The sequence below is a fragment of the Harmonia axyridis genome, chromosome 5, assembly GCF_914767665.1.
Source record: "Harmonia axyridis chromosome 5, icHarAxyr1.1, whole genome shotgun sequence".
Taxonomy (NCBI): Eukaryota; Metazoa; Arthropoda; class Insecta; order Coleoptera; family Coccinellidae; genus Harmonia; species Harmonia axyridis.
In genome coordinates this window covers 15,971,070-15,995,712 of record NC_059505.1, presented here as the reverse complement: position 1 = coordinate 15,995,712, position 24,643 = coordinate 15,971,070, and the positions used below count along the sequence as shown (strand labels likewise).

Below are 24,643 nucleotides of genomic sequence, written 5' to 3'. Positions count from 1 at the left end.
TATGATTCTTTTCCGGCCTAGTCCGGGAAGTACGTACTTTCCGGACTAGGCCGGGAAATGCTACTTTCTCAGAGAAAAAGCGTCCGGGAAGTGAGCACTTCCCGGACGGTTGCCGAAAAACAATATATACATATATACTGAGAAAGGAACTTAATCTTCAAAAAACCACCTGGTTTGAGCCTCTTCCTATTTCAATACTCAAGTTATCACTGAAGGTTGCCAATATGAAAAAAATAGTATTTAATTAAATTGAGAGTCAAATATTTGTTCAAAACATTTTATTTGAATGTATTCTTATTATAAATTTACACTTATACAATTGATATATCATTTATCAAAATTTCAGACTAAATCCTGTTCCCAAATTCCTTTCTTGGCCGATTCCTATTCTGAAACCATACTCATCTTCTTCCTGTAACATAAAAAATAGTTATCTGAGAAAAAGTGATATTTGTTGAATATTCAAATCAAACATATAGCTAGCTGGGAAAAATTAAATCAGTCAGCAACTTAAACAAAATGCACGATCTGCGAATCGAATACAAAATATTAACTGGCATATGGTTTTGATAAAGGTAAGGTGTGCGCCAGGTGGGTTCCTCGCCTTCACACAACTAACCAGAAATTGCATCGTCTTCAGGTGTGTGGGCGTCTTCTTGCACGATTTCAGGAATAAGGAGACCAATTTCTCATCACATGATCACCTGTGATGAAACATGGGTGCACCATTACACCTCAGAGCCTAAACAAGCGAGTATGGAGTGGAGGAAACAAGGAGAACCTGGACCAGTGAAAGCCAAGTCGCGTTTGTCGGTTGGCAAGGTTTTGCCTACCGTTTTTTTTTTGACCAGCGTGGATTGCTATATCTCGATTTTTTTTTGACCAGCGTGGATTGCTGTATCTCGATTTTTTGCATGGGTGCAGGACAATTAATCCGACCTACTTCTGCGACGTTTTGAATGAGGTTCCGACTCACATGTCGCAGCCAAAGACGTGACCTATCGATCTTCTCTATGACAATGCTCGCCCCCATACAGCAGCCTTGACTAGGAAAAAATTGAAGCAACTTGGGTGGGAAACATTGGAACACCCTCTTAACAGTCCAGACCTGTCACCATGTGACTTTCATGTGTTTGGCCTTCTCAAGGAAGCTTTGGGAGGCCAAAGATTCGATAGTGTTGCTGAGGTTGAAGCCTACGTGCGCAATTGGCTGCAGACACGATCTACATCTTTCTACGTGGAAGGAATTTGAAAACTGCCTATCCGCCGGGAAAAATGTGTTTCCAAATCAAGAGATTATGTAGAAAAATAAACTATATTCTTTTTTGCGTTCAAAATAAAAATAAATTACAAAAAAAGTCTCGTTTATATTTGATTCACCCTCGTATTTGCAGAAGCTACCAGATGTCATTGTACCAACTTGAATGATGATTTCGGAGAAATATTTGAAAAAAAGTTTTCCTGGGCGGCTTATTTATACTGGAGGTGCCATAACCAAGGCCAGCCTCACTCAATTTTTTTTGGGGGGATTATTTTTCTCGTTAGTACCAAGCTTCAAAAGATGCGTGTCAAAACATAGAGTTAAGCCCGGATCGAGATGATTTCGCGTATTTAACAAATCGATAAAAACCATGCTCAAATTGATCATTTCAAGCTTCAAGCAGAATTTCGTGCGAATAGTATAACTAGAATCATCGAAAATTCCAGAAGAGTATCGAACACAAAAATTTAATATTCCAGTGGCGTATTTATGAGCTCACCGATGAACTTTGCCGTATGAAAAGTTCTGTAATTTAGACAAAAAACATTATGGGAACATATATGACCGAATTCAATGATTTAAGGAAATAAATGGCTTCGAAAGTTACATTCATATCTATTTCTATTTACACAAAAAAAAACAAGCGTTCCAGCCAAATATGTGTTCTGTAAAAGTTCTTGGTTCGTTTATACACTAGAGTTGCAGAAATCATGTGAAAACCCACTTTCATAAGGAGGCAGTAGAAGCTGCTAAGTCGTTCCATGGAAATCTGCCCGTGGATGTTCAGGTGAATAGATATAAGCGTTATTGAAGAAAACATAAAAACTAAATGATCGATTATTTCTTATTATTATTTCATTTTGTGGGTCCCATGACCATATTGAAGAAAACAGAAAAACTATATGATCGATTATTTCCTATTATTATTTTATTTTGTGGGTCCCATGACATGGCATTGCGAGGTAAACAGTACTGAGAAGGAATACTGGAGGACTTGTATAATTTGAGAATCAACGCTGGTGACATAGTTCTCAAAAATCACATCGAACACGACAGGAAATGCGCGAGCTACCGATCAGTTGATATCCAAAATGAAAATCATTTAGTATTTGTGGCGAAGTGCTGAAAGGGGATATTATGGATAACGTAAAAGAGGCAAGAGCATATAGCGTATTAGCAGATAAAACGGCAGACATTACAGGAAAAGAATAATTATCTATTAGAATACGATATTTTTATGCAAAATATTACAGAGTACAAGAAGATTTTGTTGTTTTTGTCGAATTAGAAGGTCTGGACGCAAAGTTTATCGCAAAAGTAATTGATCAGTTTGTGTCCAAAGAACTCAATCCAGTAAAGTGCCTTTGATTCGACGGATGTCTGGGAAAAAAGGCAGAGTACAAGCAATCCTCCGTCAAAAATACACCAAACACAATGGAAACCACCTGTTTTAGCCCTTTTTAAGTAATTATGATGTTTAGTTTTGGCAACGTCGCGCATTCTGGGAAATCGAGACGACTGTTTTGTTAGATTAATTAATGAGATGTATCGGTTGTCGGAAAGAATAGTTAAAGGTTGTTAGTAAAAGTTTTCGGTGTTTTATTATAACGGTTTTTGGTTTAATTAACGGACATTTCAAATATATTCGGATTACAGTTCATTAGAAGGTCAGTTTGCATTGTATAAGTCCCATTTTGTTTCATTTCAATCCTTACCCTGTTCCCTTACATCCTTATACAGTGCGGTGCTGTGTGGAAGCAAGAGAGCAGTTTATATTGGTAAGACAATTTATAACATCATTTTATTGGTTCAAATGTAGGGAAAATGCAACACCACCAAAGATATTACTTCTTTCGAGAAACAGTTTAACGAAAAAAACTGATACCCAATATTTCAAGACTCTGTGTAACAAGATAGAGTGAAAAACACAAAACCATCAGTTTTCGAAGAAAATTTCCTGAGGATAATGGAGGCTCTAGAATTTTTATCCCGAGATGGAAACAATGCCACACGGAAGAATGCTTTCCAGCTCCACGCCGCTGCTTCAAAAAAAAAAAAAAGTGTTTGCCTTGCTCTAACAGCAAAATACTCCGCTCTGTTAGAGCCTGTGGTGAATGTTCTCCAATCCTTATCTCTGTATATATTCAGGGCTAACAGCACATGAAAAAAATTTTGCAAATGATCAAAAGATGCAGAAAAAGTAAGGAAATAATGAAAGATGTCTTCACTAACGCCAAAAAGCTCAGACTAGAAAAAGAATTAGAGACACTGCCCCGGACTGTCGAAAGACAAATTCACAGGAAGAAAACAACCAGCCACTAGCCCATCTGAGTACTGGAGGAGGTCTATAATTATTCCTTACTTAACACGGAACTTTTTTCCTGAGACGGAAAAGACTTAGAAATTTTTTATCGCTCTACCGTGCACTACTTGCACTGTGGAGAGATCATTCAGCACCCTGCGAAGAATTAAGATTGAGCTAAGGAGTTCGATGGTTGAGAGTCGACTTAACGGTTTGTCGATGATGAGCATTTATCGTGAAGCACTTCGAACAATTCAACAACAGGGTAGTTAAAGAACTTTCGAAAAATCCGAGAAGGTTGTATTTAGGTTAGGTTGTAGATTTATTAGGTTGTTTTTTATTTGGTTTTAATTAGTAAAATAAATTTGATATGATTTATTGATAACAAGAGAGAGAGAGAGAATAATTTTGTTTTGTTTGCTGCCCCCCTTCTCTGCCAACGGCTGCCGACGCCCTTGCCTGGCCCCCCAGTGGATACTGGCTTTTTGCCGACCTCAAAAGAATACTTCGGAAAAAAGTATTTGGCTCTAATGAAGGCAGAAAAGAATCGTTCATTAGAAAACGATTTGAAAAGTTAAAGGAGCATCGGAGTACATATATCACTCTTGTTTGAGAATATAGTCGAATTTTTAACAAAAATGTGTTTTTACTGGTTAGGCCTTAGACTTATTGAGTCAATTTTATTATACACCTTCATCACCCTCTACCTGCCAAAGCCACAAAGATCTATTTTTTTTTTCAAATGTACAATAAAAACGTCATATTATGACTGACAGGATCGTCGAAAAGATCTACTTTTCTTCCTCCGGGGGAAAAGTGTTGCTATACCAACAATGAATTACTAAGTGTAGCCTAAGATGCATTGAAAACCTGGTGTGTCTACTTATACCTGTAAAACTTTCAGACAAAACGGGAGATTTTTCAGATTTATACTACTTGATTTCAAGAGATCGCGTCTGTTTCAAATGGCGCATACAGCGTTTATATTTGACATTTCTCGCGATTCTCGACTCTCGTGAGTATAGAATAATACTATTTTATATAGGATGCTTGGGTCAATCTTCTATTCTCTGAATAGACCAATAGCCGGCTGTCATTATATATTCCATTCATTTCATTAAAAATTCGATAGGAACTGAATTGTAATTTATTGTGAAAGTTTGCAGAGTCTCAAATCATTATTTCATTTTCAAACGGCGCCAGACAGATAGCGGGAATTCGAACAGTTCTGAAGAGCGCCACCTTACAAACTCTTGTAAGCAGAACACCAAAGCATATCTCAAAAATTCTGAAACAAAATCGAATCAGTACACACACCAGGGATTCTATGCAACTTAGTGTTGCCTATCAATGAAAACTATCTTCATGTCTGTCAAAATTAATTTCCATGACAACTGTAACTAGGCAAATTTTCAAATCCATTCCATCAAGTATAAAGATCGTTAATATAAAGCTTGTTTAAAGTTGGATCTCCAGATCTTCATGAATTTCAAAACGTTTAAAATAAATAACTTATTTCATTCGGAAGAAAAGTGAATTTTCATGGCTGGCCTGACTAAGTTCACCGGGTGGTAACCACAGGCTCACCATAAAAAGTTACACATCTCCTTCTTATAAAATAATATACTATTTCTATCTAACCCTATTGGCAATTTTTCATACAGATACTTGGATGATTCTTTTTTTGTTTTTTTCATTACTGTCATGAGAAAGTTTATACAACAAAATATTTTCGAAAAAATTGTAAGGAAAAGAAAACAAGGCCTCCGATCTAGCGAAATTTGGAAGTGTAATTTGACACTTTGAAGGATGTATTTTAGTTTGCAGAAAACTAAAATATTTTTATGAAAGATATATAATAGAATAGGAAAGAACAATTTGAAAACTTACCAATTTCTTATATTCTCCTCCACCAGAAGGGGGTTTTGGGCTTGAATTTTGAGCTGAAATTTTCTTTTGGCCTAATTCACTTTTAGCTGGCCAAGTGGGAAACATAGAAGGATCAATTGGCAATGGAGCCTCATCGAAATATGGATGTTTCAAAGCTTGCTCAGCAGTGGTTCTTTGGGCTGGATCGTAAGTGAGAAACCCTAGCAGCAAATCGATCCCTAACTCTGTTAAACTGTGGAACTTAATCCTTAAATTAGACCTAGGATATTCTGGAAGCTTAATTTTCATAATTTTGTTCAAACCAGGCCATACTTTTTCGTTGGGAGTGCCAAGTTCCTAGAAAAGAGATAAATAAAATTGACAGAGAAACATTTCAAAAAGGAACTACAAATAAAAAACAACATCCATATTTCGTGTTAGAATTTTCAGAAAAAAAAGATATCAGTTCTTTTATTCAGGGCCGTCGCTAGCCAAAATGCCGCCCTAGGCAGAGACCCAATTTGCTTCCCTAAAAGAAGCTAACTCTGCTAAAAATTAATATTGGATAATCCGGCTCCAGGGCCCGCTCTAGCGTTTCTGCCGCCCAGTCAAAAATAGAAATAGGCGCACCCTTGCAGGTTTTGTACTAAGCCACCATTTTGTAAGAATCCCATTAACTCATGAATCGTCGAGTTTTTACCCAAGGTATGAGGAAATTGTCGTCAAAAAAGCTATCTAATGATTCACTAATATACAGGGTGTGCCATTTGAAATAGGGAAGTAGTAGTCTGTTTCTGGTATAACCGGAAGTTGTAGAGATCTGAAAATATTTTAGGGAGAAAGATCATTGTCACAAACGCCAATATGCAAATTTTCAGCTCTAAATTATGATTAGTTTTCTATAAACGTGTAATAAATCATCCCGAGGAATCACCATGTATTATATTATTATTTGTTATTTTTTGAAATCTGATGATAGCAATTTGAACTTATTGTTATATAATTACAGTTATGTATTTATTTTTTCTTCAGTATCTCAAATTTACCACATCAGTATTCATTTTTGATCAATCATGGGATAGTGCAACATACATTTGTGTTGTTCACATAATTTTTGGTTGAGGTGTCTTATGCAGTAACAAATAAGCCGATGACTGAATGTCCGACGTTTGCAATCGACCTTATCATGAAATATTATCTATCTACATATTATATGCAATAAACAATGATGTTATCAAACGCACGTGAGATGTTAATACTTAATTTGATGTTCATTGTTGACAGTTGCCTGAAAAAAATCTTGTAAATTAAAGTCTCATTACTTTTCATCTAAGAAGAAAATACTATGATAATAAAAGTATCAGGTGTGTGAATAAGTCTTTCCCGTTTTTTGTAAGAGATGGCGCCACCAATACTGTGCGAGTATTTAATGGTTACATATGTCATAATCAAAGCTTATTCATCTGTCAACAATTCCACACTAACACATTAGTTGAAATTTTTTCGCATCATAAATTTTTGAAATCGTGAAAAGGTCGAAATTTGAGCCGAGTCGACGTCATTTGCGGGAAGTTTCACTTTATTGATTCAATTTGAAGAAATCTGCTGCCGAGGCGCATCGGTTGCTTCAGGAAGCTTATGGAGAAGGTTGTGTCGATGATTCAAGTGTTCGCGGATGGTTTCGACGCTTCAAAAGTGGCGATTTCGACGTGGAAGACAAGGAGCGTTCCGGGCGGCCGCAAATCTTTGAAGATCAAGAATTGGCGACTTTGCTTGATGAAGATTCGTGTCAAACGCAAGAAGAACTTGCTGAAGCATTGGGAGTTGACCGAACAACCATTTCCAAGCGTTTGAAAGCCATGGGAATGATCCAAAAGCAAGGAAATTGGGAGCCGTACGAACTGAAGCTGAGAGACGTCGAACGGCGTTTTTTCACTTGCGAACAGCTGCTTCAGCGACATAAAAGAAAGGGTTTTCTGCATCGTATCGTGACTGGCGATGAAAAGTGGATCCGTTACGATAATCCGAAGCGAAGAAAATCATGGGGACTACCCGGCCATGCATCATCATCGACGGCCAAGCCAAATATTCATGGCGCCAAGCTCATGCTCTGTATATGGTGGGACCAGCTAGGTGTGGTTTACTATGAGCTTCTGAAACCGAATGAAAGGATCACAGGCGAGGTCTATCGACGACAATTGATGCGTTTGAGCCGCGCACTGCGAGAAAAACCGCCACAATACTCCGACAGGCACGACAAAGTTATTTTGCAACATGACAATGCTCGCCCACATGTTGCACAGCCGGTGAAAACATACTTAGAAACGCTCAAATGGGAAGTCCTACCCCACCCGCCGTATAGTCCAGACATTGCTCCGTCTGATTACCATCTCTTCAGATCGATGACGCATGGCCTGGCTGACCAGCACTTCCATTCCTACGAGGAAGCCAAAAAATGGGTGGATGACTGGATAGAGGCCAAACCGGTCGAATTTTTTCGCAACGGGATTCGTATGTTGCCAGAAAGATGGGGAAAAGTTGTAGCTAGCGATGGCCAATACTTTCAATAATTCATTTGTAACCATTTTTCACAAAAAAGGCTCAAAATTTGAAAAAAACGGGAAAGACTTATTCACACACCTTATATAATAATATCAAGTTACCCTGAATATCTTCTCAAGTTGGTCTCCTTCTGATTTCCCGGAAAAAAATGCGTTCATCAGGGTTAATTCGGCAAAAATACACCCAACTGACCACATGTCAATTGGTGTACTGTATTCCTTAGCACCAAGCAACAATTCTGGAGCTCTATACCACAGAGTGACAACAATAGGAGTATAGGCTTTCAAGGGAGAGCCATATTCTCTGGCTAAACCAAAATCTCCTACTTTCAAAATGCCCTTGTGAGAAAGCAATAAATTCGAAGTTTTAAGATCTCTATGAAGTATCCAATTGTCATGTAAGTGAGCAACGGCAAGCAATAATTGTTGGAGTAGGCATTTTACTTCAGCTGCAATATAAAAAATGAGTATCATTAAATGTAATTAAATGTGGAATATTTACTTATGTAAGTTTTTGTGTATTTTATATTGTATGTTCATTGGATAAGATAAGACTTTTGTATTGGTAATAGGTTTAGATAAATATATATGTCTATCTATTTGTTCTAAAGGACAAAATTATAATATTTTTTTTAAGGTTGTAAAAAACAAGGTGTTTGTAAAAAAGCCGCAAAATTCTCAAGCAACTTCGAAATCATCTTACCCGGTGATAATATTTTTTTTAGTAGTTAAAGAATTGTCTGGCCTTGATTAAGATTTATGAATGAAAATATAAAATAATAATATAGATATAGAGTGAACAGTTATCAACTTTAAAATGACTCTTGTTAATGTGGAACAAAACATAACTTAACCACCTTCTGGGTAAACAGAAATTATTGAAATTTCATATACAGGGTGTTTCCTAAACATGCGGCAAAAATTCAGGGGATTTTTCCTTGGACTATTTTAAGCATGTTTTGTCCTTGGATGATTTTTGAAAAACCTCTTTGTTTCAAAGATACAGGGCGAACAACATTTTTCATATTTTTTAAATTAATAATAGTTTAAATAAAAATGCGTACCGCACTGTGTTTACTAAGTAGGTACAATTTATTTTTAAATTTGTTTAACAACATTCCAATTACTAAAAACGGCCATCTAAAATCATTAGTTTATACCACTCCAGTAGAAAATGTGGAAGACTTGCGAAATCGGATCATTGCTGGGTGTAACTTAATAAGAAATGATCCTGGTGTTTTTGAAAGGGTTCGGCAGTCAATGAGGATAAGATTGGATGCTTGTATGCTGGCTAGAGGTGGTCATTTTCAACAGTTTTTGTAGGTTGAGTTGAATCTTCATGTAATTTTTCATAATAAAATGTTATTGTCTGAAATTTTATTTCCCCTATATCTTCGAAACAAATAGGTTTTTCAAAAATCATCAAAGGACAAAATATTCTTAGAATAGTCCAAGGAACAACCCCCTGAATTTTTGCCGCATGTTTAGGAAACATCCTGTATATAGTTATTCTACAAACCTGCTGTGAAACATTGCTTTTTTTTCCTCATAGTTTCCATTAATGATTTGAGGTCATGTTCAACATAATCCATCACAATAAAAATTTTATCCATGTTGCTCCCCACAACAATTTCTCTCACAGTAACAATATTTTTGTGCTGTCCTTTCAATAGAGTATTGATTTCTCTCAGGGAAGTTATTGGAAATCCTTCTTTTTCCTTCTCCATTTTCAACCTGTTAAGAAAATAAAGGAATTTTGTGATTAGATGTTAATATATTTCAAAATATAAATAACAAACAGGGAGGAAATGATTTTTTTTTCTGGTATAATTTCTGAAGTTTATCAATGCTGGTAATAAAAGAAGAAAAAAAATTAATTGGACAACATACTTCTTCAATGCCACAATTTCATCAGTTCTTTTGTCTCGTGCCCTATATACAACGCCATATGTCCCTTCCTCTATTCTGTTCAAACATTGGAATTCTTCAACAGATCTGCAACCAGAAATAGCTGGATAGTATGGAGGAAGATCTTCATCCAACTCCTTGGGTTTTCTCTCTTTCTGATGCTCGGGATTGTCCATATCTTTTTCCTCTGATTTTCTATCTACTGGACTTTCAGGAGATCTGGTAGCAGAACGAGAAGGCTCAGAAGATCTGAAAATAATAATACCAATAGCAAATAAGCAGCAATTAATTTTTGTGTAATTTATCATTTGTATTTAGGGCCAATTTAATCAAAATTGAAGTATCCTTAATTGATATTTCTCATTATGAGTAAATTTTATTATCATAAAATAATTTTGAGATGAAAAAGGACATAAAAGTCCTGTACCTTATCTAAAAGTGCTGATGTTGATTATAGTTAATAATTTTAAGAGGTATTTAGGCTGTATTATGCCGAGGAACCTATTGAGCCAAAGATAATATTCTATCACAATATTTTATGCAATAAAAATGTCGTCAATTAAAAATTCAATTACCTCCTGGGGTCAATTGCAACTTTTCACTTTGCATTTTGACAAATTGCATGAAATTTTTAAGCGTTCAACTAACAAAAATTTCAATAAAACCCCAATAAGCCTTTGACTAGAGATCAGGTTAAAGAAAAAACAGATGTGAATATAAAACAGCTGTGAAATATAGAAACATTCATGCGAACGATTACCGAACAGGTGTCAAAAATGATTCTTGATATCTTAACCATAACACTAATAAATAACAAACAGAAAATAGATCAATTTCTGAACGAAGTGAACGCACTAAAAACTAATGTTAGTGAAGAACAAGCTAATTTTACAATAAGGTTAAAAACTTCAGGAAAATTTCGAAAATTTAGGAAAAAATGTGAAAACATGGATCAATATTTAAAAGACTGCGTTATATCAATAATCATATGGAAGTATTGCTGAGGTCCGAAGTTATTGAAGCCCATCAGAGAGTAGGAAAGAAAAAGATGGAAAAGCCTGGATCTATATTTCTTAAGCTAGTCATAGAAAAATGAAAGATATTTTTAACTCTAAGAAATCATTAAAAGGATCAGAACTAGTGCTCAAAGATTGCACATATAAAAGAGTGAAAATATTGAAAGAAGTCTTCCAGTGAGTGCAAATATCTTAGTGTTACTCTGAATAGTAAGCTCAACTGGAGGAAACATATAGACAAGACTCTTTCCAGAGCCACTGCCGCCATGTGAGCCTGCAAATGACTCTTTGAAAAAATATGGGCCATAAAACCGGATATGGTACTATGGCTGTACTCAGCAGTAGTAAGCCCCATTGTAATCTATGCATTTTAAGCATGGTGGACAAAAACGGAGGAGGTCACCAAATGCAGCCGGCTGCAGAAACTGTAGAGGATATTGAATCAATTAGATTCAAATCTCTCGGTAAAACCCTTGGATGTGATGGCAACTATCTTTGATTTTGAAGTACCCTTTGAAACAATCATTGATGACCCAGTGCAATGAATTTCGTAAATCGCTTGGACAAAAGGTCCTCCATATGATGTACCGATGGATCAAAATCAAAGAGAGGCACAAGTATTGGGGTATATGAGCCTTAAACGAGGATATCTAGATCTCTAGGAAGTGAACCCTTTATCTTGCAAACCGAGACCATATAGCTGTCTATACTTGCGCCCAAGAGTGTCTCAAAAAAAACCTCAAAGGGGCGCGTATTTACATCTCTATGGACAGCCAAGTCTCGCTGAGATTCCTAGAATCATATAAATATAATAGATTAATTAATATAAATATACGTACTTTTCAAAATTGTTTTATCTTCCTCCTTGTCTAATAATTAGAGAGCTTACGAAATACCAACATTTAGAAACATTCAGTTCAAACTTCCTTCCATTGTCAGAAATATATTAGTTCTTGAAAATGTGTTAGGTTTATTATTTTCAATGAAGAGAAAATATTAACTACACCCCTTGAAATTTTCTCAGACATTTCAGAATGTGTAAAATCCAATATATAATCAAATAAAAAATCCATCTGTCCTTCCGGCGTTCAGAACTTGTCTCGGTAACTACAAGAGGTTTTTGGTACAAATTTCAAATTCTCTACTTTTTTGATCCTCCTAGATCAAGAATATGATGCATGAATTTTTACAGCAAAAAACCAAGGACCTACAGAACTACGGTTGGGCTTGAAATCCTTGAAATCAAGGAAATTTTGTCTACTTTGAAAACGTTATTCTTACAAAATCAGCCTTTCACAAGAGACAAACTCTAACTCTAAAAATGTTGAGGTTTATCGATTCTCAAAAGAAAATATTTCAAGTTTTGAAGCTTCCAATTTGGCGTAATACTCCTCAAGTGTATTGTAGCAACATACCAAAAAATCAGTATCCTGCAATTTATTTGGACCTCAACATTCACAATGACTACAATATTAATATAAACTACAGTTTATGTTGAAATCTTACAAGATTTATGCTGGATTGATATTCAAAGTTGAGTTTCCTTTGTATTCAAAAGATAAATTATCAAAATTAAAGCAACTAACCTGGTTCTCTCTCTACTTCTAGATCTTCTGCTGGATGCACTTCTATCAGATTTCTCACTGGATCTACTTCTACTTATGCTTCTGGAGGTTGCTTCACTTTTGTCACTCTTAATATATTCATCATAATCTTTATCTTCAGATTCTTCCTCCTTAATCACCCTCACTGAACAATCCTGTTCTTCTTCAGAGTTATCAGAAATTATTTCTTCAGCAACTATTCTCTTACTATAATGTTCTTCCAGTTCTTCTTTATGTTTATCAAACTTTGCTTTGTCTTGACGACGTTCTCTATCTAAACGAGATTGCTCTTTTAGTCTAGCAATTTCCCTTTCTGAAAAGTTCATATATTTCATTCAAAAAACTAACGGACTGATATAATGTGATGATAATATCATTCTCAATTTCGATCCTCAAAAGAAAAGAAAAAAAAAGTGTGAAAATATAGAGAACTGACTAGATGATTTTATTTCGATCACTTCTGATATCCAGATCTGATATGGATGAGATTCTGAGTTAATTTTAGAATAACCAGTTCACTTCATGCGAAATTTCATTTTTATAGTCGTTAGAATTTCAACCCGGAAATATTGGGTATTTTTTTCCAATATTGTTCTTCATCTATAGTTCTGATGATGTGATTAGTTTGAAAGTTTGCACAGGGCTCAAAATTGTTATCCATTTACATCAGTTCTATGATCACAGAGATATTGGTAGATATTGATATTATTGTTGTGACTTAGCTGTTATAAAGTTTAATGAAGTTCAATTCTAGTCTGTTCATACTATTAAAGCAAATAACTAGGAATATCTCAAAACATTACAAACTTACGAAACAATCAATGACAGATTGCAGCATAGATGCCAAAGATCAGGTTTAAGTAGATAGATACAGTAATGAGGAAATATTCTGCTGCTTACCTCAAATGAACAAATAATTATTCAAAATTTCATATTTAACATTCAAAAAAATAGATTTAATTCAATATAATACATATTTTTAATAATGTGATATCAGTTGAAATTATATTATAATTCGGCATCCAAATAATCATGTTGTGGTGCAGCATTATACAGATTGCCGATAACATAACATATAACAAATTATATAAAATAATAATTTGAAACTCTGTGCAAAATTTTACGTCAATTGGGTCATCAGAACCATAGAATATATTGAAAAAATATTCAAAATTTCAGTTACCGCAGATCCAACCAAGTTGAATATAATAACAATTTCAAGCTTCTTGCAAAATTTTAAGTTGAATGCATCAACAGAACCATAAAAAATTCAACAATACAAAATGTTATAACATACCAGCTTCAAGTAATTTTTCTCTCCTCTGATCCTGTTCTGCCCTTTCTTTTTCTGTTAAATGTTCCTTCTTCTCTTCCTTCTTAGACTTTGATCTTTCTTCACCTCCACTTATATTCATAATTTCTTTAACATACATTCCAGATTCACCTTCTAATGCATTCTCAATATTATCATTATGACGTCTTCTTTTATGAGATCTATGGGACTCTTTATGTCTTCTCTCATATCCTACTTCATCATCTACTTTACGCTTACTAAGTAATCTCTCTCGAAGGTCATGCAGAGTTTTATCTCCTCTTTTTTCTTCATCTTGTCGATGTCTATGTTTTTCCCCTTCTCTTGATACATAGCGTACCTCTCTAGTCTCTTTTACATCATGTTTTCGAGTATCAGAATATCTAGCACGTTCTTCTTTTCTTTCCCTATGACTCTTTTCTTTTATGAATTGTTGCGATTCTGACATTAACTGATCATAACTTGACTTTTCTCTATAAAATCGCTCTTTATCTTTCTCTTTTTGATAATATTCTTTGGGTCTCATTTGTTTATCTCGATAGTGTTTTTCCCTGTGCATATGTCTTTCCTCTCTGTGTTTATCAGAAGACTTTTTGTGTCTTGATCTTTCCCCATGTTCTTTTCTCTTGACTTTTGAACTTTGAGAAACTTTTGCCTGAGGTGGTTTTATATCTAAGGAATCATCTACTGCCTCCACATCTTCTTCAGACATACTGAAAAATAGCGATAAAGAAATAAATCTTATATTTCAATCAGTAATTTCATATAGTTGAAAATAATTACATAAACTAATTTCTATCTAATTTTCTTACCTGAAATCACTTTCAATTTTTTTTATTTCCTGAGGACTTTGACGTAATTCACCATCTTCACTTTGTTCATCCCCAGAGTCATCGAAAGGCATTTTAGATATATTTTAGAGTGAATAATATCAAATATTGGAGAATATACACAACAAAACCCATAGATTAACGAAGTATATGACAATACCTAAACTGAACCACAGAGTAGACTGAAAAGAGAGGTTATATCACAGATTTGTCTGTGGTTATATATCCATAGATTTACGAAGTGTATATATCTTTGAGAAGACTACCTCGGTAGTATGGTCGACTAAGGAGTTGACTGTGGTGCCGAAGGTACCGGGTTTCGAATCCCGGCTAAGGTCATGGATGTTGTGTTGAAGTTTGAACTTGAAGGAAATATCTTAGGAAAAACACGTTTATCAAAACGTAACTTTTTAATTAATTAACTGTCAATCTGACATTCATACACCTACTTAGTATATTTAATATATCAAACAAATTAGGGAAAATGTAAACGTGAATCATTGATTTCAACACCTTCCCTCATTGACTGATTTGTTGGATTTTCTGGTCTACGCCCATGCTTTTGCGAAGAGTTTGAAGTCTTGGCCAGTGTTGCCAACTTGGCATTTTTTATGCTAAATTTGGCATATTTCAGACATGTTTAGTTTAAATTTTTGGCGTTTAGCATATAGCATATTATTTAGCATATTTTCAAAAACGAAAAGTCAATTACACCATTCAAAAAATAAACATCGTTTCCATAATCAATCTTTAGTATTAACCGATGTTTATAATTTCTACCGTTTGATTATTATCGATATTTAGCTAAACATGAGATATGTTTGTCAACATTGCAAAATCTCGACGGTGATCATAGAAAAATCAGGAATATCAATTTTCAAGTAATGTTCTCTGCTTTTGAGGCCACAAAGTCAACATAAATTATAAATTTTTTGATTGCTAAAAATACGACAGTTTTTTTCCCTATAAATTAGGTTTATTTTTATTTAGTTTGTTTATTATAAATATATGTATATAGTCAACACCAAAGTTGAATGGAAATGTCTTCAATTCATGGTGGATTTAGTGAACTCAAACAGTGGGAATTTCTTTGGACAGTACTGCCAGGAATTTCGAAACGCGGGGCTATCTATTATGTGATGCTGGTCCTGCAAACCATAGATAAACAGGTTATATCCTATATGACCTCCAAATTTGTGAAATTCAAGTTAACTGATATATACTAATTCATAAATGTAGGAAAAAAAAACAGTGAAAATATCTAGCCTTTTTTTCAGCATATTTAAAAAAAAATTAGCATATTTCTAGCATTTTTTGAACGCTACACTAGCTTATTCTGTTGAAGTTGAGGTGGCAACACTGGTCTTGGCTTGAATAACGGCTTTGTCATGATATCCGCTATCTGAAATTCGGATGCAACCTTCTTGATTTCGACAGAACCATCTGTGACAAGTTCTCTAACAAAAAAATGTCTTATTTTAATGTGCTTCGTGCGACGGTGGTATTCAGGATTCTGTGCCAATCTGATTGCAGCCTCGTTATCAACCATTAATTGAGGAACGCTTTTCACCTCAATAATATCAGAGTAGAGACGGTTTAACCACACTAATTCTCTAGCTGCTTCGCTTGCAGCAACAACTTCGGCTTCAGTTGTTGATATGGCAACTGATGACTGTCTCTGACTTAGCCACGACACCGCTCCACCAGCATACAAACATACTACACCTGTAGTAGAACGCCCTGTAGTCTCATCACCACCATGGTCTGCATCGCTAAAACTTTCTATACCATAATGCTTATGATGAGGTTTATAGGTGATTCCATAGTTGATGGTGCCTTGAAGGTAACGAAAAATTCGTTTGACTCGGATCCAATCAGCAAAATTTGGATTTTCGAGAGTTCTCGATACAAAACCAACTGCATAAGCGATATCGGGTCTAGTACCAGTCATGAGATACATCAACGCCCCAACCGCTTGCCTATATGGGAAATCCACTTCTGAATTAGTTTCCTCTTCCTTCCCTTGTTGACTACGTTCATTTATTATAGGAGTAGAAACTGGCCTACAGTCTCCCATTCCAAAACGTTCTAACACTTTTCTTGTATAGTTTGCTTGGCTCACTCGAATTGATCCATCTTCTTGTTTCTCTATTTCCAACCCAAGGAAATATGAAGCTGGTTTCATTGTGATTTTGAATTCACTTTTCAGATTTCTCAGGAAATCTTCTTTCAGTGATTCATTATTTGAAGCCAAGAGACCATCATCTACGTAAAGTGCTAGGATCATTATATCTTTTCCTTGTCTCTTCACGAAAAGACAGGGGTCAGCATCACTCGTATGGAAATTTAGTTTGGTCAAAAATTCTCCGAATCTCTTGTTCCAGCATCTGGGTGCTTGCTTGAGACCGTAGAGGCTACGCTTGAGATGGCATACACTATCTGAACCATCTTGATATCCCTCTGGCTGTTTCATGAAGATGTCTTCTTCTAATTTTCCATAAAGGAAGGCGGTTGAAACATCAAATTGAGTCAGAGACATATTTTCGCTAGCTGCGATACTCAATAATGCCCTAATTGTACCAGATTTCGCCACGGGACTGAATGTCTGGTCATAGTCTTCACCCTTTCTCTGGGAGAAACCCTTTATAACAAGTCTAGCCTTGTATCTATCCACTGAACCATCCGGATTTGTTTTGACTTTGAAAACCCACTTACAAGGGATCGCTTTCTTGCCGTTCGGTAGTTTTTCCAGAACCCAAGTATCGTTTTCTTTTAGTGATTTCATCTCATTTTTCATAGCTTCTAACCACTGTACTCGCTGATCACTTCTTATCGCTTCTTCATAACTCAACGGTTCTTTGATTTCCAAAATGTTTGTAGACATGCTCATGACAAACTCATCGAATTTAGCAGGCTTTCTGATTTCCGACCTGTCTCTCAATTGTCTACTTTCAACCTCTTTTTCTAAATCAACCCGTTTGTTTTCTTGAAAATTTTCCTCTTGGTAATACTCCTCTTCACTTTCCTCATTCTGCAACGACTCGCCTTTGCTCCTTCCTTCCTCTTCCACTGAGTCATATGTCGTTACTGCTTGTTGTGGAGGTGGAATGATAGGGACTTCATCTGATCCAGTAGAGTCAAGGAGTTTTTCATTGAAAACAACATCTCGAGATCTAATCAGTTTCTTGCTTTCTTTGCACCATATACGATAGCCGTCATGATTGTCGTAACCAATCAATATACCTTTGACAGCCTTCTTGTCCATCTTCTTACGAGAAGGTTTTGGAATATGAGCATAGCAAATAGTTCCTATTATTCTCATGTGTTTCAAGCTACATTTCTTGCCGAACCATACTTCATAGGGAGATTTGTCATCGATACTGGAAACACCTGACCTGTTCAAAATATATGTGGCTGTGTTGATCATTTCAGCCCATAAATACTGTGGTAAATCCTCCTGTGCGTGCATTATTGATCTTGCAGTCTCAACAACAGTTCGATTATCCCTCTCAGAACAACCATTTTGTTGCGGCGTGTAAGGCATTGTTAATCTCTGCCGAACTCCATTCTGTTGTAGGATGTCTTTCACTCGTTTGCTATCGAATTCACCGCCATTGTCACTAAGGAGCTCCTTGACTACATGTCCTGCAACTTTAGATTCAGCTAACATAATTTTTAGCGCATCAGGGACATTAGATTTCTCCTTAATGAAATAAACATAACGGAAACGACTGTAATCATCCTTGAACAGGACAAAATAACGATATCCCGATAGAGAGTTCACAAAAGGTCCACATACATCCGAATGTATGAGTTCACCTGGCATTTTTGCACGTTCTCTAGTTCCAAATTTTAGTCTATGAGCTTTGCCGTATATACACCCTTCACATAATTCACTGTCCAGTTTCACGTTTATGCCCAATTCGCATGATATAACAGATTTTATGTGCCTTTTATTTTGATGACCAAGTCTTTCGTGATATAATTGCAATAAATTGTCATTCGAAATCAGATTCACTTGCATTTCTGTAACTGGCATAACATTTTTCAAAGACAGTTTGAATAACCCACCATATCGGTTTCGTGCCCCAACAAGTTTCACTTGTCCATCAATTATAAAGCAACACGTTTCAGCTTTGGAAATAAATTCACTATTAGGATGTTTATCTTGTGCAGACAGAACAGAAAATAGATTTTTCTTTATACTAGGAACATACCAAACATCGGTTAGAGTGAATTTCTCTGATTTGCCTTCATTAGATGCTTCTACGGTAATAGTACCTTTTCCGATAGCTACAATGGAATCTCCATTCGCTGTGGTAACCGTGTGAGTTTCATCGAATGACTTGAATTCTCCAAAAATATCATTTCGATTAGTGATATGATTTGTTGCACCGTTATCAACAAACCAATTATCTTGATCACAATCGACAGAAAGTACGCTACTGGTCACTGCAAGAAGAGACATATTAACATTACTGCCTTGTCCTACTGTATCACCGCTTGTATGCTTCTTTGGTTTAGGAGGTCTTCCATCAGATTTCCACTTCATACAATGGCGAACTATATGTCCAGGTGCTTTGCAATAATTGCAAATAAAACCTTTTTTCTGCTTCATTTTTGGTTTGCTTGAACTAGCTTTTTCTACAATCAAAGCTTCTTGATTGTATTCACTTTTGCTCAACAATGCTTTCTCGTGAGCACACAACTGATTTGTGAGATTGTCGATTTTTCTTTCAGCTTTTGCCATCAGCATCCAGCTCGACCTGAACGAAAAATACTCATCTGGTAAAGTACCCAAAATCTTGCATATAAGTAAAATCTCTGGCAAGTTACATTTACATGAACTATTGGCTGCTTCTTTATCTTTTACAATCTCAACTTGTAGTTCATTCCACAAATTTTTCAGTTTTGATGTATGAGTGGCAATGTCATCTCCAGGCTGTCGCTTATAACTGAAAAACTGCGTACATAAATCATATGTCTTATCTTCTGCATTTCCATCGTATAATCTATGCAGTTCTAGCCAAACCTCACGTGCTGTTGAGAATCGCATAACTTTCTGAAGCGTCTCCTCCGTCATATTGGTTGTCATGATTAGAAGTGCATTACAATCTGCTTTCGTGAAAAATTCTAAATCGGATTCATACTTCGATTTATCTTCTGCACTTGCGTTTGCTGCCGTAGGTGTTGGAGACCCAATTCTACCTTCTATGACATCAATCGCGCCTGGAATTCCTCGTAGTAGAATGCACAACTTATATTTCCAAGTCGTCCAGTTAGATTTTCCTTCAAGTAAACCAATTTTGATTCTTGTTGTTTCCATAACTGTCTATTCTTACAAAACGTAAATTCGAATACTGATCAGTTCAATTGACAACTCAAAATTTCTATTTTTCACTAGTCCTGCGGCACTGAGCCCATAACCTGTTGAAGTTTGAACTTGAAGGAAATATCTTAGGAAAAACACGTTTATCAAAACGTAACTTTTTAATTAATTAACTGTCAATCTGACATTCATACACCTACTTAGTATATTTAATATATCAAACAAATTAGGGAAAATGTAAACGTGAATCATTGATTTCAACATGTTGTATAAGTATGGTGGTGGTTAATGAATTTGATAGAATTATTCGATCCTAGTGCATTCTTGGAACATCCTTCTATAGAAACTTATTATCCCCGACTTTTGCCTATGCGCGTAGGATTTCTCCTCGCCGTCGGCTTCTCACTCCTAGCTAAGAGGAACATTCCACTCAATCCCAGATATTTAAAATATCAGAAGGGCAGAGCTCGGTCGTGTTCGGTCCTTGTGGTCCCCCTGGTTCTCGTCGAACTTCTGGTACTCTTACACGCGATCCTTGGACCTGTCCTTCGCTTCCTAGGAATTTTCTCACCGTCCTTGCAGTACCTAAAAGAACAGCTTTTTGCATTATATTACATATATACTCACTAAGTCCTAGTTGCTTGATATTTCTCTTGAGATTTTTGGGTACTATTCCTGTTGTTGAGATGATAATTGGAATAGTTCTCGTTGATATCATTCCCCACTGGCGCTTTATCTGAAATTCGAGGTCCCTATATTTTGAAATTTTTTCGACCTCTTTTTGACGCATGTTGTTGTTATTGGGTATTGCTACGTCGATGAGTATTGCTGCCTTTTGATGTTTATCAACTAGCAATATATCTGGCCTGTTGTGAGGGACTGTTTTATCAGTCAAAACTGTACGATCCCAGTACAATTTATAGCGTTCGTTTTCCAGGATGGTTTCCGGCCGGTATTTGTAGTATGGCACTTTTTCAGAATGAATTAGTGTTAATTTAGTTGTCATTTCTTGGTGTAGTATCTTTCCTACTGCGTCGTGTCTCTCTTTATATTCATTTCCTGCAAACATTTGACATCCTCCCGTGATATGTTGGATTGTCTCATTCGTTGGACACCCATAACGGCATCGATCGTCAGTAATAGTTCGATCCTTTATGATATGCTTGCAGTAATTTCTTGTTGAGATCACTTGATCTTGGATGGCTAAAAGAAATCCTTCCGTTTTTGGATACATCGCACCTGATGTGAGCCAATAGTTCGACGCTTCAATGTCGACATGATCCTGGTTCACCTCGTTGAAATGTCGTCCATGTAGGGGTTTTTCTCTCCATCTTTGCAGTTTTTCTTGGATTGTCTGGTGGTTGTATGACAATTGCTCCGTGTGCAGTTGTAAAGGTGTTGATTCGTCTGCTTCACACAGTACTTTGTAGATCTCTGACATGCCTGAATTGTCTTTGAAGTATGTTCGTAGGCATTCAATTTGCCCAATAGCAAGTTCCATGATGTCTAGCAGACCTCTGCCTCCTTTATTCCTCGGCAGTGTCGTCCTCTCAATGCTACTTTTCGGATGGTGCTTGTGTGCTTTCGTCATCAAGGTTCTCATTTTGCGTTGCAGGTTTTCTATATCTGTTTTGGTCCATGGAATGATACCGAAAGAGTATGTAAGAATTGAACATGCATATGTATTGATAGCTCTCGTCATGTTCTTGCTGTTGAGGTTTGTTTTTAAAATTTTGTTGATTCTCCTAATGAACTCAGTTGTTAAGTCTTCCTTCATTCTTTGATGGTTTATTCGTCGGTTTTGTTTCATTCCTAGGTATTTATAAAGATCGTCCGATTTCATTGCTTCTATCTCCTGTCCATTGGAGAAAGCTATCGGTTCATCTTGCATTTTTCCACGCACTACGCTAATCGTACGACACTTGTCCAATCCGAATTTCATCCCCACGTCTTTCGAAAAATTTTCCACCAGTTTGACCATAATTTGCAAGTGGTTTTTGTTGCCTGTTATAAAAAAAAACTTATTATTATTATTATAATAAAGATGAAATTTGCAAGATTAGTATTATATATGTATTACTATAACCTTCATTTTTAGTGAAGATGTATATATACTTTAGTGTCACATAAAAATATACACACATAAATAATTAATTGATTAAAAAAAAAATTAAATAACTATTCCTCTATTTTGAAAATTATCTACTCCAAAATGATGCACGCATATACGAGTCTATCGCTATCCTTTTCATTTCCAAGAACAAATAGCATGCGCACTCTCTTTCTTTCACTGGACGGACTTCAAACAGCTGCTATGCTGTGTCCTCTTCTATCGCATGAGATGGTTGATTGGGAACTCTCAGTCGTACACATTCACCCGCAGCAATATTTAACTTTTTAAAATTCGACAACCGGGATTCGGGACTGATTTTTCGCAGGCAACCCTATACCACCGTGTTCATAATAAAATAATCTTTAATTTTATTGATTTTGATTCAATAATCAGACCGTTGCAAAATGCTAGTAGAGATTTACCTGTTTATACCTGGCTACCCGAGAGTTGTGACCGGAAAAAAATAGGCAACCTAACGTTTGCAAATTCTATGGGCTTCATACTTTCGATTGGTATAGAATTTACCTAATTATCGACCCGGTGAAATGTTCAAAAAAAAAATTTTTTTAATTATTAATTGAACCTACTCTGGACTAAAATTTGTTAGGCAACCCATATGTGATATATTTATTGACATGTTAAATTAAATATAAAATATGTTTTATCAAATAAGCATCTCGGTGAAGGTTGTTTTATATCGGGATCCTATACTATCAGGATTGTATTCTACTCGACTTGAAGTCTCTGCAGATGGATCTTTGCGGCCGAATGGTGGACTTATAGAAAAGAAGCTTGTTAGAAAGAGACATGTTGCTGCCGTCGCTGACTTTCCCTTCGTCACAGCTGATGTGACGTGTTGTTTTCATGTGAGCTTCTTATCAAATATAACTCCCAGATACTTGTCTTTCCATTCGATCCTCTTACCGAACATTACGACTTGTCCTCGGGGATCTTTCTTCTTTCGGCTGAAAAGAACGGCTTCGCTCTTCTCAGAGTTTACTTCAATTCTCCATCGAAGAAACCAATTAGATATTTCTTCTTGGGCGCTTTCTTTGCAGCCTTCTTCGTCTTGACCGCTGTCGGCGTCTTTTCCTTTAGCGTCCTCTTTTTCGGTTGTTCTACCATTTAAATTTAATTTGACCATTCCTTATACAATGCTTTGTGATATTGTCGCTGAGGATCATTTTCGGAATACGATCTTCCTGCATCCTTTCTACATGGCCGTACCATACTAATTGTCGTCTCTGTACCTCATCCACTATCGTGCTTTCTACTTCCATGATCTTCCTTATTTCCTCATTTCTCACTCGTTCCAATCTCGACCTACCAGCTGATCTACGCCAGTAATCCATCTATACTTTTGAATACGGCATCAAATATCTGGTGCTTTCGCTCTCTTGATGTTTGTTTAGCCCACAAAATAGAATTTAGACATCCGATGGCCTGCCTTCCTTTCACGATACGATTTTCGATCTCTTTTTCTGTTCGACCCCTTTTTCTATTTTTGCATGAGCTGATACGAGTGTGTTGGTCGACTTGAAGATCTTCTACACTATCGCCGCCAATACACAGATACTGCGTCTTCTTTCTGTTGACGGACAAACCCCACCTCTCATACTCTACAAATAACCTTCTGGCCATAAAGCCCAGATCCTCTGCATCCTGAGCCACTACTACCTGGGACCGTATTCTCGACAAGTGATCTTTCAAAACGTATACGTTCTTTCAGTGCTCTGAACACTGAATGAACGTATACGTTTTGAAAGATCACTTGTCGAGAATACGGTCCCTGGTCGTCCGCGAAATGCAACGTATAAAGTGTCGTATCATTGGTCAGTGGTATTCCCATTCCATTGCAGGTTCTCCTCCAATTCTTCAGGACTTCGTTCAGGACTTCAGGTATATTTTGATCAATGTTGGGGAAAGGCAACATCCCTGTCTAAGTCCTTTAGTTGTTCTAAACCACTCTGACAGCTTATCCATTGCAATCAAAGATTAAGGATTAATCTTTGATTGCAATCTATGCATCTCATCTCCAACCTTAACCTGAGACACAGAGCCTTCGTAGAGTTGCTTTATAACTTTAATTATGGTGTTATCTATAGTAGAACGTTCCAAGACACTCCAGAGCCTCTGAACCGGTACCGTATCATAGGTCAAGTCTTCTCATTCAACTGCATCAAGCTAAAGATATGATCAATGCAGGATTTACAACCGCGAAATCCAGCCTGCGGTTCTATTTCTTGAGGACCATATTCTTTCTCGATAATATTTCTCAGTAATTTTCCGTACAGGTGACTCATGGTACTAGTGACAGATATATATCTAGTTATCACAGTTGTCGCGTGGCCCTTTTTTTATAGATGGGTGAGGAAAATCAAGATTATTATTTTTATGTTTTGACTACCTCGGTAGATCAGTGGATTGAGAGTTGGCTGTGGTGCCGAAGGTACCGGGTTCAAATACTGGCTAGTGGCTAGGTCATGGATGTTGTACATACATGTCAGTTGGTGGAGCCAAGCACATATAAAAAAAATA

At 36.3% G+C, this 24,643-nt stretch overlaps 1 protein-coding gene across 2 annotated transcripts; it reads right to left on the bottom strand.

Moving 5' to 3' along the window:
* Window positions 1-263: 263 nt before the first annotated feature.
* Window positions 264-14,853, bottom strand: LOC123680003 (cyclin-dependent kinase 11B). Of its 2 annotated transcripts, XM_045617629.1 has the most exons (8): window positions 14,646-14,853; window positions 13,819-14,546; window positions 12,504-12,834; window positions 9,884-10,150; window positions 9,513-9,727; window positions 8,096-8,442; window positions 5,454-5,789; window positions 264-412 (listed from the first exon to the last, which is right to left on the bottom strand). In XM_045617629.1, exons 1-8 carry the CDS (start codon window positions 14,735-14,737, stop codon window positions 335-337), a joined length of 2,394 nt encoding a protein of 797 aa, XP_045473585.1. In that variant the 5' UTR covers window positions 14,738-14,853; the 3' UTR covers window positions 264-334. The 2 variants fall into 2 exon arrangements, with proteins under 2 accessions (XP_045473585.1, XP_045473586.1); XM_045617630.1 differs by lacking the exons at window positions 264-412; window positions 5,454-5,789 and adding an exon at window positions 6,297-6,791 and having other exon boundaries at window positions 8,078-8,442.
* Between the last annotated feature and the right edge of the window lie 9,790 nt (window positions 14,854-24,643).

Coding starts and splice junctions, on each gene's coding strand:
- LOC123680003 (XM_045617629.1), bottom strand. CDS start 14,737: ATGCCTTTCGATGACTCTGGGGATGAACAAAGTGAAGATGGTGAATTA. Junction 10,151..12,503: donor AGAAGTAGAGAGAGAACCAG/GTTAGTTGCTTT, acceptor TATTATTTTCAG/ATCTTCTGAGCCTTCTCGTT. Junction 5,790..8,095: donor AACTTGAGAAGATATTCAGG/GTAACTTGATAT, acceptor TCTCTTTTCTAG/GAACTTGGCACTCCCAACGA.